Source organism: Hippoglossus hippoglossus, chromosome 21 (genome assembly GCF_009819705.1).
Source record: "Hippoglossus hippoglossus isolate fHipHip1 chromosome 21, fHipHip1.pri, whole genome shotgun sequence".
Lineage (NCBI taxonomy): Eukaryota > Metazoa > Chordata > Actinopteri > Pleuronectiformes > Pleuronectidae > Hippoglossus > Hippoglossus hippoglossus.
The window spans coordinates 19387728-19403295 of NC_047171.1; the positions used below are offsets into that span (position 1 = coordinate 19387728).

Sequence of the window (15568 nt, forward strand, 5' to 3'; positions counted from 1 at the left end):
ATGAAACAGGGTTGATTATATATCATGCCCAGTTTCTCCATATTAGATCTCGTTGTTGCGGGGCCTCTAATTCACACATACCGTTGATCTATAATCAATCATTACTATTTTATTGCCTATTTTGAATGCCTTTTACTATATGTTGCTGTAACAAGGGAATTTCCCCGGCATGATATCAATAAAGTTTATCGTATCGTATCTTAATTGGTTAATTATATTAATGTTTATCAGGTTTTCACACTAAAGATATAAATGCCTATTCTGCTGAAATTTGGCCATGCAGTTAAATCAGCTTAAACTTTAACACAACTTGTTTGTATCGACCTCTTTAAAATAGCATCGTAAACGATTAGATCACTCATTTTGGAGCGGACACTGAATTTTCTCATACTGGCTATGTTTGTGTTAGCTTGTGATACAGACAGAATTAAAGAATAAATAATAATAAATAAATAACAGAATGAATATGACCTGTACTGATCTAATGAGTAATTAAAACAGGGCCTCAATATTAGGCAAAAAAGATAAAATTATCGTAGTCCCCTTACGTTGCAATTTTTTATTGTGTTTTTGAATTTTGTTTGCAATTCAACAATTACCTCTGATTAATTTTCACCTATTTAACCCAAACCTTTGGATTCCCTGAAGCTCTGGGGGCTTTTCTTTTTTTAATTTGCGCAATGAGAAATCGACCACAACACATTGTCTGTAGAATAAGGCAAAAAGAGACACCCAGACTGAGGCTGTGGATAAATATTCCTTTCATACTATTCAGGAATTAAGCAGAAAACTGGGTTCAGACAGCAACAAAACAATAACCATGCAGATATCCAGTGCAGCATTGACCTGTACATACTCTATACTCTTGTTTGACCCCTCAAAGCCATAGTTGTGATCACACATATAAATATTCAGATCTAATCAATAAACCTGCATATCTGTGATAACGGAGATTGGACAATAATGATTTACAGATCTGTTTTTCTTTTTTATCATTGGAACCATATATGGATTTTAACTGTTGCAGGAACAGGTTTGAGGAGAGAGGAGTGTCCCTCTCTTCTTCTCTCAGTGGAACTGGCACTTGGGATGTTGGGGCAGCTTCAAGCAGCCCATTAGTGAGAAACTATTCTCCACCTCTGCTTTGTCTTCCACTCTCTGGTCCTCTTCTCCTCTTGGTCAGATTCTTCTGAGTCACAACCTTTCTGTGTCAGACTAAATAAAGGCACCACCTCCTACTATTAACCACAGTGTTGACCATGTCCTTGAAGGATATTTTATATCCAATAATAATAAAAAATAATAATGGAGAAACCCTTATTATATTATAAAAGAATTTATAAGTTTTATTATTCATACAAGTGTAATTTTTTTTATAAATGAACATTATTGATTTATGATATTTACACATTAATATGATTGCATTAGATTATTAATATTATGTCATTATCTGACATTAACATTTACTCGTCAGTAATTGACCTCTTTCTGCTTAAAAAGTAATTGTTACTTAGTAGTAGTTTTTTCTATTTTACAAAAAACAAAAGTAAAAAATTGTGACCTGGCTTAAATTGCAGTAATTTTAACTGCATTACTGTTTTCGAATAAGTTAAACCACTATAAGTAGTTGCATTACAGACAGTAAATAGACTGTCTGTAAACAACAGTAGGCTATATAAGGTAATTAAAATCACCTATTATAATATAATATATATTATATAAATTATGCATAATGTGGACATTAGCCTTTGATACTACTGGTAGATTTTTATGTAAATACTTGTTTTAAATTTTTTTTTACCTCTGTTAGATTGTGAACGCAGGACTTTTACTTGCAGCAGAGTATTTATACACGGTGCAAAGTTTTAATCGCTCCCCACCACCGCTGCGCGGAACCTTTACCACGAAGCCTCAGTTTCCCCACGGAGGACTCTGCCGCTGACGGACCGTGAAATGACATAATGGTAAACACAGTGAGGTGAGTCTCGATTTATTTTTTACAGCTTGTACTCGCACCAGATTCACAACTGAACAAAACGGAATACAACGGATGTGCGGGTTTGATGTGGGAGAGCGAACAGTTTTATCCCGAGTTAAAACCACTTCGTCCACGGATGGAGGGAAGCTAGTGTTAGCAGCTAGCTGAGTAGCCCCGGCTCCCTTCACAGGAGCTGGGGATAGAAACAGGCCCCTCTTCTCTCAGCTGTCAGGACCCTCCACTGTGTCATACATGTTTATACACATTGTGTTTGTGTGTGGGGGCGTTAGTGTGTATCAGAGAGTTAGCATACAGTGCAGGTCAATGTGGCTAACACACACACACACACACACACACACACACACACACACACACACACTGACTGACCGTGGCTTCACCTCTGTGCTGAGATGACTGTGTTTATAGATACTGGAACAAACACACTGGTGCTGAGGCTTGTTTTCATTTCTTATATCTGCTGCTAATATTGTCAAACTGAAGGGGCATCATTGTTAAATGTTTATTAAAGAGGATGATCAGGACCAGTGATGCACTTAAAATCTCCATCTAAGCTCTCCACTTTTAATTTGTTTAAAAAACGCCTTATCACATGTTGTGTTGTGTTGAAATTGTCATTTTCAGCTGTCGAAAGAAAATAAAATCTAAAGGGATTTGGTGCTTTAAAATTGACTTGAATAAAAACAAAATGTATTGTTTACATAGAAAAAGAGATATTTCGACACCATTTTCTCCCCTTCCCGATACTGATGCCCAGGGCCAGCCCTGGCAATGTTGGAGCCCGAGGCGAGATTTCAGATTGGCGCCCCCCCCAGGCCCCCCCAGGCCCCCCAGCATACACACGCAAAACTGCAAGCGCCCCAAAATCGGGGAAATTGAAACTCCAGGAGAAAAGCGGGGAAATCAAAAGTATGGAATGCATATTTGATCATTTACATAATATATAATTTATGTGTGTTTTCTGGTGAACGAAAAAAATAGAACAGACCCAGAAACCATCGCTGCAGATTGCAAGCTGGCCGCTGCGCTTCCCGGCACTTCGCTGCCAGTGTGAACAGCCCAATTGATTAACATGGGCACACAGCTTTCCGTGGCGCTTCTGCCTCCGGTGTGTCCCCGTGGTTAGAGAATGATGGTGTGACGTTACTGCATTGGTTAACATTACATGTATCACGTCATGATAAATCCGCCTCTTGTGGCGTCCTCTCTGCATTTTGCGCCCTAGGCAACCGCCTATGTCGCATATGCCAGGAGCCGCCCCTGCTGATGCCAATACCTGGACTTTGCTTATAAATTAATCAATCAAATTGTATTTGTATAGCCCATATTCACGAATCCCAATTTGTCTCATAGGGCTTAACGAGGTACGACTTCCTCTGTTCTTAATCCTCAACAAGAGTAAGGGGGGAAAAACCTCAGAGGGAGCCACCTGTGAGGGATCCCTCTCTTAGGACGGACAGAAGTGCAATAGATGCCGCATGTAACTGAGAACATCAACAAAATATCAGTGATTACAACATTGCTTAGAAGAAACAGTTTCTAACATAATGGCAAAATGTGTAAATTTTTAAAGTATTTGTACATAAGACAAAGTCTGATAGAGATGAAGGGAACAGCAATGACAAATGAATTGAGGAGTTTTTGTCAGTAATGGTAGAATATGTGAGTAGGCGTGTCGTATGTCAAACAGTCTTGTTGTCATCATAGTCCACGATCAGCTGCCACCACGATCAGGATCCACCTCCACAATATCGACTGATACCAGTGCATTTAAAATAGCATCAATTTATATAACATGTTTTAAGAGCTGTATGTTATATGAGGTGATGATTATTATATTTGTTGTATGACCTGGCTCACTTTAAAACCTTTGAAAAAAAATTACATACAGAGAATGAATGCCATAGAGCTTTTTTCTTGAGTAACTTCATCACTGATCACTTGAATCTGTGTTTACTCAGCTGATGTTGGCTGTATTGGAGTAACAGAATGCGTGAGTCCACATGAGTCAATGAGTAACTAACCTTGATGACGATCCACAGTTTGGTCAGATTTTCTGGCAGCAGATGATGTCAGAGTAAATGTCAGCATTACAATATGTCATCTAAAGAGAAGCACGTTCAGCACGATCAGCCAAAGGAATTATACAATACCAAATATATTTTGGATGAAAGTAAAAAGCGACTTCTTAAACAGAAATAGATTTTTCGACTGCCTCAGCAGCTTTGCTGCAGTGTTACTAGTATATAGTGTCACGGAATTCCTTGGTGCTATGCAGAAGCTGATTGTGTGTAAGGATAATTCATATGAGTTACTAAATCTCCAATTAAAACCCCAAAAGATGATTAAAGTCATTGATATCTGCAATAATATCCCAGTTTATTTGCATCTCCAACAAATGATCATGAATAAATCATAAATGTTCAATATGTAGGCCAGCTGACTAGGAATTGAATTGCAGTGATGTAATGGCCTTTAAATAATTGATATGTGGAGAAAAGTAAAAGGGGCTGCACTTTGGAGGAGAAGAAAATCGATGAGAAAAGGAGCACTAATGAGAAAGAAAGATGTACAGACGGAGAAGAGAGACAGAGAGAGAGGGACGGAGACAGAGGAGAGAATCACAAGAGACAGGCGGCCCGGCAGAAGGGAACCCCACCCAGGCCTGTTTCCTCCCTGTCTGCTCAGGCCTGTGATAAGCAGCTGAAGAGGAAGTCAAGTATTATTTCATCAGGACATGTGAGGGAGGATCATCATCTCTATTTGCTGAGGATGAGTCTGTGAAGCGCCAGTGTCAGTGTGAGGAAGATGCTGTCAGTGGGGTTGGTAGTTTGATGCTTTAACTTGTGAAACTTAAGGTTTTAAAATCTGGAAAAAGACTTAAACTTCTGTATAAGTTTATCACAGTATTTTTTTCTCACAGCTGTGTTTCCTTTCTTGGGCATGCTTCCTCTTTACTATCTTCACTTCTCTTTGTTACAGTCAAGCCACAAACCGTCTCCGTTCGATGACCCCACAGCCAACTGACAGGCCAAAAGAGCACCAATAATAACGCTGATGGTCGATTTTTGACTTCACATCTTCCACAATTTGTATCCGACTCCTGAACATTTCAGACAGAGCAGAGGGATTTTTACTGTTTTGTAGCCCCAAGTGTGTGGATCTGGCCAAGTATCTGTTTGCCGCCCATATTGGCTTGATTAAGAGAGTCTCAAGCTGCTGCCAGTCTTATTTAGCTCGGGCATGATGCCCCTGTAGCTTTCCCCAAGTGGTAGAGATTCACTATTGGAAAAGGAAAAGTGTAACCCTGGACAAAGGCCCTATCTTGAGGCGGGGGGGAGCAGGACTTGGCTTCAGACAGCAGTTTGTGAAGCCTGTAGGCTGCTTGGATCTCCTTCACCAATTCTTAGCTCATCAAAGTACCTAATAGTCTAGTTTGCTTTGTTGGACATGTGGATCCTGCTAATGGGGTTTCTGCCCCTGTCTTGGAAAAATATCTAGTTGTGAGATTTACAGCTCAGGGGTAGACCCAGCCATGGAGGGTCTTGAGCAACTTGACATGGTGGGCGATATCAGCCCGGCCTTGGAGGCTACTGAGGATTTTATCCACTGCATGGATACACAGGGCCAAGGTCCAAGCCAGGTTCAAAAAGGGAACGTCCAGCCTCCCAGGCAGCCCAAGCAGCTGCAGGAGGTGTCCACTGTGGCGCTGGGGAAGCTCAGCTCCAGCGGCGTGTGGGGCCTACTGGCCGGAGAGCAGCCAGAGGTGGGCCCCTTAGGCCTGGCGTGGGCTGACAACTTCAGTGTGTTAGGGCTTGGGATGGGCTTGAGGCACGGCAAGAGAAGCCGGGCGCGCTCCACCAATGACCTGGCAGCCCAATCCAAGGAGTGTACCAACAACACCGCCAACTCCTCGTCCAAATCCGCCTTCAAGAAGGGACACAACCGGTCCAGATCTGACTTCAACTACCGGCCGTCTGCCTACACGGACAATGGCCTGCCCACCGTGGACTGTAGCACAATGAAGAACATGATCCTCAACCACCAGCAAGAAGGTGAGTTCACATGGTGTGATTCTCTGTGTGATCAGCTGTTGAAAGCAGTTGTTATGAATTAGTGAGTCAAAATTGAGCAGAAAAGATGAGCTGATTAAACAATTAGCTGAAATAACAATGAAAATGTTTGCCATTAAAAATATAACAAAACAAATACAAATCTGTAATTTAATTTAAAAACTGTTAAAAATAATGCTAAAAGGAAAAAAGAAACAAGTAATAAGTGAAAACATTTTATGTGTAAGACATTCGGCTAAAGTACGTTTTGAGGAATTTTTAAAAGCTGCCAACAATGTTTTCTAATTTGGTTGAACTGATCCTCTATCTGACTTGGGTTTTTCCTAATTGTGGATTCATGGCGTGAAGAGCTGTTGCTGCTTTGACTCATTAAATATGATGCCATGTCCTCAGGTGATGAACTCCGTATTCTTAATACAAGCCCAAAAGGCTGGACCTCACCTGTCAGAACAGTGCACACCTCCCCCTGCCGCTGTGCTCAGATAGTGTCCATTCACTGGAAAGCTGTCTCAGCCTCTCAGAGGCTTTTGGAGGACAGAAGTCCTGGACTATTTGTGCTGCAGATTGGGGCGTATGCTCTACTTATGTTGAAGCATCCTCAGAGAAAGCAATAATGATAGAAGATGATGATAACTTGAAATGACACAGCTGTGCTATGATAGCCAGTGCAGAGAGTGCACACACACACAGACACACACACCGTTTGTTTGTGTGTTTTGGCCAATCTGAAGGCCTAAGGAGATCCTGAGGGATCCTGAGGGATAATAGCCTGTAATCCTGTCAGCAAATGGACTCAAATGAGGCGAAAGAAGAGGCAACCCAATTACCCGGCTCCTGACACTGGCAGGATTATTTAGTATTAGCATATGTGTGAAAAGGCATCAGGTTATTTAGTTTGGCTGGATGTGTATTGAAAGGAGAGAAGTAGGAAAAAGGACGATAATAAGCAGAAGGCAGCGTGATTTGGCTCAGCCTCGTCTCTTCATTCACACTGAAAAAAAGTGGCCTGTTTGCCTTTCCATTAGTGACAGCTGGGGATGTTTAGATGGTAAATTTAAATGATGATACATGCGTATGTAGACCAAATAATCTTTCTGTTTAGCTTTCATTAAAGCTCCTTTATGTCTTGTAACAGAGTGTATAAATCTGTTTATATATTCTGAGTATATTTTCTGTTTCCCTTTTTCTTGCAAGTAATCCGTAGTAACTTTATATTCATAAAAATGTAAGGTTTATGCAATGAGAAGCTATGCACCTGTTAATCAAAAATGTAAGAGTAATGTGAGATGAGCTTGCATAAACAAAAACTAGATTCAAATATTTGCACACACTCATAGATATTAGTCCCCTAAATAAACACAATTTATTTCTTACCAAGATCAATGAAGTATTCCCTGGGAAATTGTTGAACATGACAAAAAATGTCACAAAATGAAACAAAGAACACACAATATTAACGAAAGTGGCGTCCGGATCAAAGCCAAAATGTAATGGTCTCATCCCTTGTCCCATCCTTCCACCAAGTTTTGTGGAAATCTTTTGGGTGTTTTTTGCGTAATCCAGCTGAAAAACAAACAAACAGACAAAAACATCCTTGTCATAGGTGTTAATATAATTTTACAGTCTCTGTTTTCTGATACCAAAGCCGCTATTTAACAAGATAATCAACAAAACCCTAAGGTAAATATTTGCTCGTTCCAGTTTATAAAATGTCAATCTGAATTAATTGTATGACGTAGTATGCTACTGGTTGGTTTTCCCTTTTTATTCTTTGTGCTTTTAAAATGGTCTCAAAAAGTCTTATATAATTTAGGCGAACCCTGAAGGAGACGGATGCATTTTCACTTGCAGTCTATATGTACATTGGTATCCGCGTAGCCCCTGCAGTCTAATTTAAAAACAGCGTGTAAAATTATGTTTTGGCTTCCTAATCAGTGGGCGAGGCTGCTTGGTTAAGGCTGAAGCGGACGTTTGTGTCTTGATTGACTTGAGGGCTGCTGTTCTGGAGAGTTAGTTTGCAGCACGCAGAGAAAAGTGTTAATTCTGGTTGAAGGCTTACATGTGTATATTAGACTAATACTGCGGTGTGATGTCAAAACCTACCAGGTGGAGATGAAGGCTAATTGAACAGAGCAGTTCTCTTCGCCACGATGCCTAATTCTCATCGCAACCATCCCAAGCGTGAAGACTGCCAATCAGCCAGACTTGACTCTGGCTTAACTAATTTGCATATTCGTTTGTTCCCTTTACAAAAAGGTTTGTTAACATGCAAAGTCCGAGACAGAGAGTGACACAAAGTCTGCTGCTGTTTTTATAAGATTGATGAGGCACTTGACTCGCCACCCTTTAGTTAATAGGAGCTGTGTCGGCTTTTCCCTTTTCCCTCCTTGAGTGATTCAGCATGTTAAAGAAACAAAATGCTATATTTGTTAATTAAACTGCCTCTGGTCAGGGTTTACAATTAAACATAATGGTCGAGGCTTGTAATAGAAGTTGTTGTTATTATTAAGTAAATGTATTTGCCCAGAAATTATTGATTCAAAGATTTGTTGGTAAAGTATAGATATTTAAAAATGAGGTAAATTTGGTTGGCTTTTATAGACATCTATTAAAGATATTTCCATTTTTTCCACAATTTTTAAATGTGATGCATGTTGGATGAAACCACATCCAATCTTCAAACAATTCTTTTACTATTAAAATTTTTAAACAAAGTTCAAAATGTGCATACACAAATAAAACTAAAGTAGTAAAGTTTTCAATGCAAACTACCATGTAAGGCACATCATGCATCATTTCTTGACCATCAGCCTCCAAGGAAACTCAAAATGTGAAATGGCCACTATACATAAGATTTGAGGAAACGTGTCTCCTAAGCTGTTAAGTTAGATTCTTTACATGGTTTATTTAACCAATTCAATATAATTTGCTATTTATTTACCCTATTATACGTCTGTGTCAAGACAATGTCAGAAGATGCATTACATTTCAGCAGGCGATGTAAACAATACATTTATTGACGTATCTATAAATTACAGACGCCATGTCCACAAATAATCAAGCTACAAACATTTGCGAAAGTGATTGAGTTTTTAAAATTAAAGCAATTGTGTGTGACCTGTTATTTGTGCCTGCAGAAGATGACCTTTAGTCAGTGGGAAGGTGTTAGTTGTCTCAGTTCACTCGCACACATTACTCATCTCATTTCCCCCCTCTCCTCTGTGCAGCTGATAAAAGCAGCATTAGCAGTAGCAGTGTTGTGAAGCAGGGTCACATGGAGCAGCGTGAGGGGCCCCGGGGCCGCTGGACACCGTGTCATGTCGAGCTGACACCCTGCGAGCTCCGGTTGTACATTCTGGACAGCAGTGCCAACCGCCAGCTGGGCACTGCCTACTCTCTGTCGCACTGCCAGAGCGTCATCTCACCAGCACCCTGCAGTCAGCCTGGCCAAATCAGCCAGCCTGCCGATCAACGCACGCTGCAAGCTTTGTTCTTCAACAGCACTCGTCTCCAGCTGAAGGCGGCTAGCCAATGGGAGGCCATGGAGTGGAGAAGGCTGATATGGGAGAAGGTGCAGGCAGCCAGACCTGCGAGGCAGGAGAACCGGCAGTGCAAGACCGCAGTGGAAAATCAACAGGTCGTCAAGTTTTCCACACCCATGTCACCGTCCTCATCCCCCTCTCCGTCTGGGCTTGACACCAGGCCTGATGGTGAGAGCGACACCCCCACCTCAGCAGAGGCCTCGCTGTCTCTTCAATCTAATTCTGGCATCGTGAGCAGACCCACCACCCTTCCTCTGTTTACCAAACCCTGCCAGGACGTCCTCAAAGCTGGTCTTCTCCACCAGCTGATGGACCAGAACAACTGGCGGTCCTTCACCTTCGTCCTGACCAGATCTGCTTTCCAAGCCTTCCCCACTGAGGGCCGAGGGTCTGTGTCCCAGCCCGTCCTCCAGCACTCCCTGGCATCTTGCTTGGCTGTGCAGCATGATCAGGAACCAGAGAACGGGCAGCCGTGGACAGATAGAAGGGAACATTTCCAGGTAGTTTTCCCCAAAGACGTGCTCCGACTTTGGGCTGATGATCAACTTAAGGCCCAGGAATGGGTGGAGATGCTGCGAGAGGCAGTGGCGGCACAGAGGCCTGCACCACAAGAAGGTGTAGAATCGGGGGAAGGAGCTCCAGGCCTCCAGGGAGTGTTGTTAAGATCAAAACCGTCTCGTGAGAGGAGGCAGCGGGAGGCCCAGAGAGCCAAGAGGCAGTCAGTCACCACCAGTTTCCTCAGTATCCTCACCTGTCTGGCTGTGGAGAAGGGACTCACTGCTCAGAGCTTCAGATGTGCAGGTGAGTGGCCCACACACACACATCTTCACACATTGAATATTTACATAAAGCATAATGGATATATGAAGGATGGTGTCTCTTTGAATGCATCTACCTTTTCCTGCGTGTTTTTCAGTATTTAGTCTCTTTTCAAATCCAGGACAATCACAGCCTCTCTCCTCCTGTAGTATTATTATTCCTCACCTCACCACACCCGGCCTTGGACAGTCCCATAAATGGCAGGCGGTGCTTTTACTCTCCCTGGGTGTGAAACGTGGGCTTCCTCTTTCTCTCGCTCTTAGGAGGGCTTTGAATAATCACTGCTCACCCCCCTTTTTTATTTGTAACAACTGGCTTATTAATGCAAGGCTGTTTGAAAGGCCAGCTGAAACAGGAACAAGGACAGAGGCCGCCTGGGGGCAACTGATGATAATTGGTAGGCCTAAAGCACTGGGGGAGAGGAAAAAATGTATGAATGAATGAATGAATGAAGGCGAATGAAAGCATCCTGGGGATGCGGCGGTGGTCAGGCCTGATCGTAGCTGTTTGATTTAAGGGTTTCTGGGTAGAGCTGGATGTGAGGGACAGCTGGATACGTCCATTTTCTATACAGAGCACACCTCTGCTCACTCAGTCCCTTTATTTCCCGCCTTTTCCTCTCTTTCTTTTTGTTTCCTTTCACCAGTTCATTCAGAGCACCTTCGTCTCCTGTAGTGTTACTTAGCAGGTCTTGAAAACGTATTTTACACTATTTAAATCCAGCACCATTAAACCGTATTTTAAGTCCACAAGATTGTGTTAGAGGTCTTGTGTCTTTATGGGTTTATAGTTTTTATTTCCATGTTTTGTTTCTATTTGGAAATTGTTCTTTTAAGTATTACTCTCACCAGTTTTACAATGAGAACGTTCATTTTAACTGTAGACACTCAAGCTCCCTCTGCGCTCCTCTGGCTTTCACCTTCCCTCGGTAATGAGCAGCTAATTTTATTGAGATGTAACCAGTATTTTGTCATACATTTCAATTAATAGTGCATTGCACATTCTAAACCTGCCTGTTTGAAATGAACAGTTTGCTTGGTGTGTGGTGATGCTGGTTGCAGCGTTCTTTCTGAAACTGTAAAAGTGACCTGCAGTAATTGATTTGAGGCAAGTAAAGACCTGCTGCAGGACCTTGAAGCTGAAGAGCTTTCCCCTGTTTATTCAAAGTTTGTTAAAGCTCAATTTAGTACACAGAACCCTGAATTGGAGAATCAGTTTTCGTTATCCGTGAATGCACTGTTGTTGCGTTAATGAGTCCCAGCCGTTCCTGCTACAGAGCGCTAATGAGCACTGGCCCTAGCAAATAAATAATCAATTGAAATTAAATTGAACAGCTTTGCGAACTTTGGCATGGGTCGGAGAAGTAAAAATTCTTATTTACACAAACAGAACATTGTCTGACCTGCAGACCTGACTATCTAGGGTAAACCCTTAAAAGCCTTCATCAAAAGCCTCCATCTTCTGTTGTTAACCTGAGTGCATATCTGATTATTCATATATGAAGCCACTAATCTAATAAAAGATCTCTTGATGGTGGCGACAGCAAAGCCTAATGTTCAGTATCCTACTTTAGTTTGAACCCATTTCTCTTTGAACCTGTTTCAAGTCTTCCCTTTGCATATGCATGCTACGTCCATCCATACATATCGGGCGATTGGTTATTTAACATCAAAATGTAAAATGTATTCAACTCATTACACATAGGAACTGCAGCGTTTTTTGGTTCCTTTTAAAGGAAAAGGTTTGTGCTCGTTTGAAGACCGTGACTCCCCATCACCCCTCACCATGCACGCACATTGTGCAGAGGGTGCCCTTAGGTTTGGTGACCCCTGTTGTTGCAGTGGAGCACATTCTCAGGCCCCTGACACCCCATGTGAGTCTGTGGGTTGTAGGGGTGGGTGGTGGCTCTGGGTGAAGTGGGCGTCAGTAGATATGAGGGAGAGGAGGAAGTAGGAGGTGGGCTCACATCAAAAGATACAGTTTCACTCTCTTCAACTAGCACGCACACACACACACACACACACACACACACACACACACATTCTTACACCTGATTTTGTGGGGACCCATTATTGACATCCTTTCATCTTAACCATCACAACTGAATACCTAGAGGGTTCTGATTCAGCCCTAACGACAATCGCAGGATTGTTACAGATTATAGGCTAATCTGATTATCTGGCCAAATGATCCTGTAGTGTGAGGGGTTTACAGATATAATCTTAATGTTACTGACGTATCCAGAATTTCCCTAATTTCGAATTGTAGATATTAAACATTAAATATAATTTTATATTTCTTATTTGAAATTATGTAAACTTGTGTTGTATGAAAGGAACAGCGATTGGGCGAGTGAGCAGTAACCACCAATACCAATGAGTGAGCCACCCAGGAAGTGTGGCTACTGGATTGTGAGTTGTTGTGTTTAATGTGTCCTGTTGTTTGTGAAAAACATTACACAAACAAGCGCAACCAGATGACAAGCATGGCACTCCGCCACCATGCTTGTTTTTATTCTGAAGTTTGATCAGACAAGTTTCTGCGAGTTCCCATGTCTCTGGAATTGCCACTCAGAAATAGTTGGTTTAAACACCAAGTGTGGTCCTGCGTCTCGACTGGGTTGTCGACTGTGTATATACTCAAGATTAAAATATTAAAAATAGGTTACATCTGTCAATGTGTCTGTTGTCTCCCACATTATTAAAATCAGTCCTTTAATGTGCAGAAGGTACAACATTAACTCACCCCAAACCCTAAAACCAAGTCTTAAACTTCAAACTGCCATTTAAACCTGTGGGATCCTGCTAGACTCCACAAGTCCGATATGTGTATAGTGGGCTCCTGGTACACACACACACACACACCACACACACTCACAGAGTTACTCATAGAACTCTCCATTTGTGCATATTATCATTTGAGTGTTTGGTTGGTGTGAATGAGACACATCAAAGCTTGGGCCTTGCTCGTCTTTTCAGTTTTAATTCACACTCGTGTACATAACTCTCTCACACACACACACACACGCACACACCCACCTCCTCCTCTCAGAGGTGTGCTGGGTTGAACCACTGGCGGGCAGATGAAAGTGTGAGCCCCTTTTTGCCCTGATGCCATCTCTCTCTTCCTCTCTCTGTGAGACTGTACGTCTCTCTCCCCCTCCACTCTTTCTCCCCCGTGTACTCACCCTGGGGAGGTCAAAGTGACTCCCTCTCTCACTACAGAGAGCCGCAGTACAATCGGTAGACCTTTGAGCTACGTTTGAATTCCCATTCATCTTTTCCTCCGTCCCTCTTTCTCTTCGTCCCAGAAAGACCCATAAAAGATCAGAGACCAGGAGAGAAAGCAGTTGTTACTCTGTTGATAATGGAGGAAGTAGTCACCAGGAGAATTGTGTTAATCGTTACTCTAACATTTAAGCAAGTAGCACACAGAATATTATTATGGCCTCCTGTTTGGGTTGTTAAAAATCCACATTCTTTTGGGATGCAGTTTAACTACTGACTCATCTATCAATTAATTTCTGTAATGATTGACTAACTGTTTAGTCTATTAAAATGCATAAATTGCCCACCCCCCTGAGGGTTTAAGTGTTGTCTGGCTAATATTTCAAAACCTGAGAGGATTCAGGCTAAACCAGAAATAAAATGTTGATATTGCCCAATTTACAGATGAACAACTGATAACTAATAACTAATAAATCTGCAAATAATCTTTTATTCATGTTTTTGTGTTTTTAAATGTGAACTTTACGCACACTCCCATATTCCAGTTTGGCCGGCTGTATCATTTTCCTAAAGGGGCAGCACATACATACAACAGAAACATCTCAATCTGTCCTTGTTGCTTTGGTCCACATGAGCTCATCTATCGGCTCAGTGGTGAGACTTCCTGCAGAGTGAATGCTGTTTGCTTTTGAGGTTGTTGAGGTTTTGGTCAGGATCACGTCGGCATCAGATTTATTTCTTCTTGCATTGTCCCACATTATCTCTTCTGACTTTTGTGCCCTGTTTTACTGTGCAGAACTCATTATAGACTGCCGCAGCTGTGGCAGAAGTACTTTTGCAGTGTGCGTGTGTGGGTGCACTCCTCTTGTCCACATGATATAGAATTTGAGGTTAAGGTTAAAGGTTGTTATTTAGCTTGCAGGTTTTTTCAGGCTCCAGGCGTATACGTCTCTCTTCCTCTTGTCCCAAAAGCAACAGACTAAATTTGAGGCCGCAGTTGGCCTGAAAGCCGGCCCGGTGGTCAGCTGATTCCTCGAAGTGACACAATGTTTTTCTGACTGTTGACCATCCCCTTTGCCGACTGGCTCTCAACCAGTGGTCTGAGGTTTGTTGAAAGAGCGTCCACCCCAACAACAGCATGAGCTCACTGCTTTAATTAGCCTACCTAGATCAGAGTTACACAGATGTGGTTCCTTCAGTGAGATAAGATTTTTGCCATCTTAACCACAAGCAAAAGTGTAAACAACCGATGGGGAAACAAACTTTGGACAGTGGCAAAAATGGATGCTGATGATTCTCAGACCACAGCATCAATCAGTTTTTAGAGCTGCAGAATGTGAACAGCCAGACCACATCTGAAGAGGGTTTGGAGGTGGACTCACATTGTGATTAGATGTCTCACTGGTGAAGACGCTCTATGTACAGTAGCCACATTTTTAAGGGAAACATTTAAGTTAACCCAACTCAAGCTGCTCATCAAAAAGCTCCAGTCCACACTGTTCTTGGCAAAGGAAAAATAAGTCAAACCCATACAGCAGCTTTGCAAAGCTCCTGAGGGACCGATATGATGACTGTCACATGACTGACAGGGGTCACTGAGTCAGCTCCAGTGCTGGAAACCTTCTGCACTAAAATTAATCTTGACCTTTGTTGGGCTACAAAGAAGTAGTCTACAGTTTCCTTCTGTAGAAGTCCCTCAGGCATATGATGCGGTGACTTCTCTGAATCTAGGATCACTGGATGAGATTAAAATAAGGCATATTAATACCAGATGTAAAATACAAAGTCCCATAAAGAGAAATAGTTTCAAAACATGAGTCAGATTATTAAAGTTGATTAATAAAGTGTTAATCTCGTGTTAGAAACATGATCGACAAGCCCACTCGCCTGCGGCAAATTCTCTGCACATTT

The 15568-nt window shown here is 42.1% G+C and overlaps 1 protein-coding gene across 2 annotated transcripts in view; it reads left to right on the forward strand.

Annotated features, from left to right (window-relative positions):
• Positions 1 to 1891: 1891 nt before the first annotated feature.
• The window catches only part of plekhm3 (pleckstrin homology domain containing, family M, member 3), a 31796-nt gene continuing 18119 nt past the window's right edge, over positions 1892 to 15568 (forward strand). The window contains exons 1-3 of one of the 2 annotated variants that reach the window (XM_034574262.1): positions 1892 to 1978; positions 4979 to 6051; positions 9297 to 10412. In XM_034574262.1, the coding sequence (XP_034430153.1) occupies positions 5532 to 6051; positions 9297 to 10412 (1636 nt within the window). In that variant the 5' untranslated portion in view covers positions 1892 to 1978; positions 4979 to 5531. Of the gene's footprint in view, positions 1979 to 4218; positions 4819 to 4978; positions 6052 to 9296; positions 10413 to 15568 lie in introns of those variants that run through there. The other variant, XM_034574263.1, reaches the window with a different exon arrangement.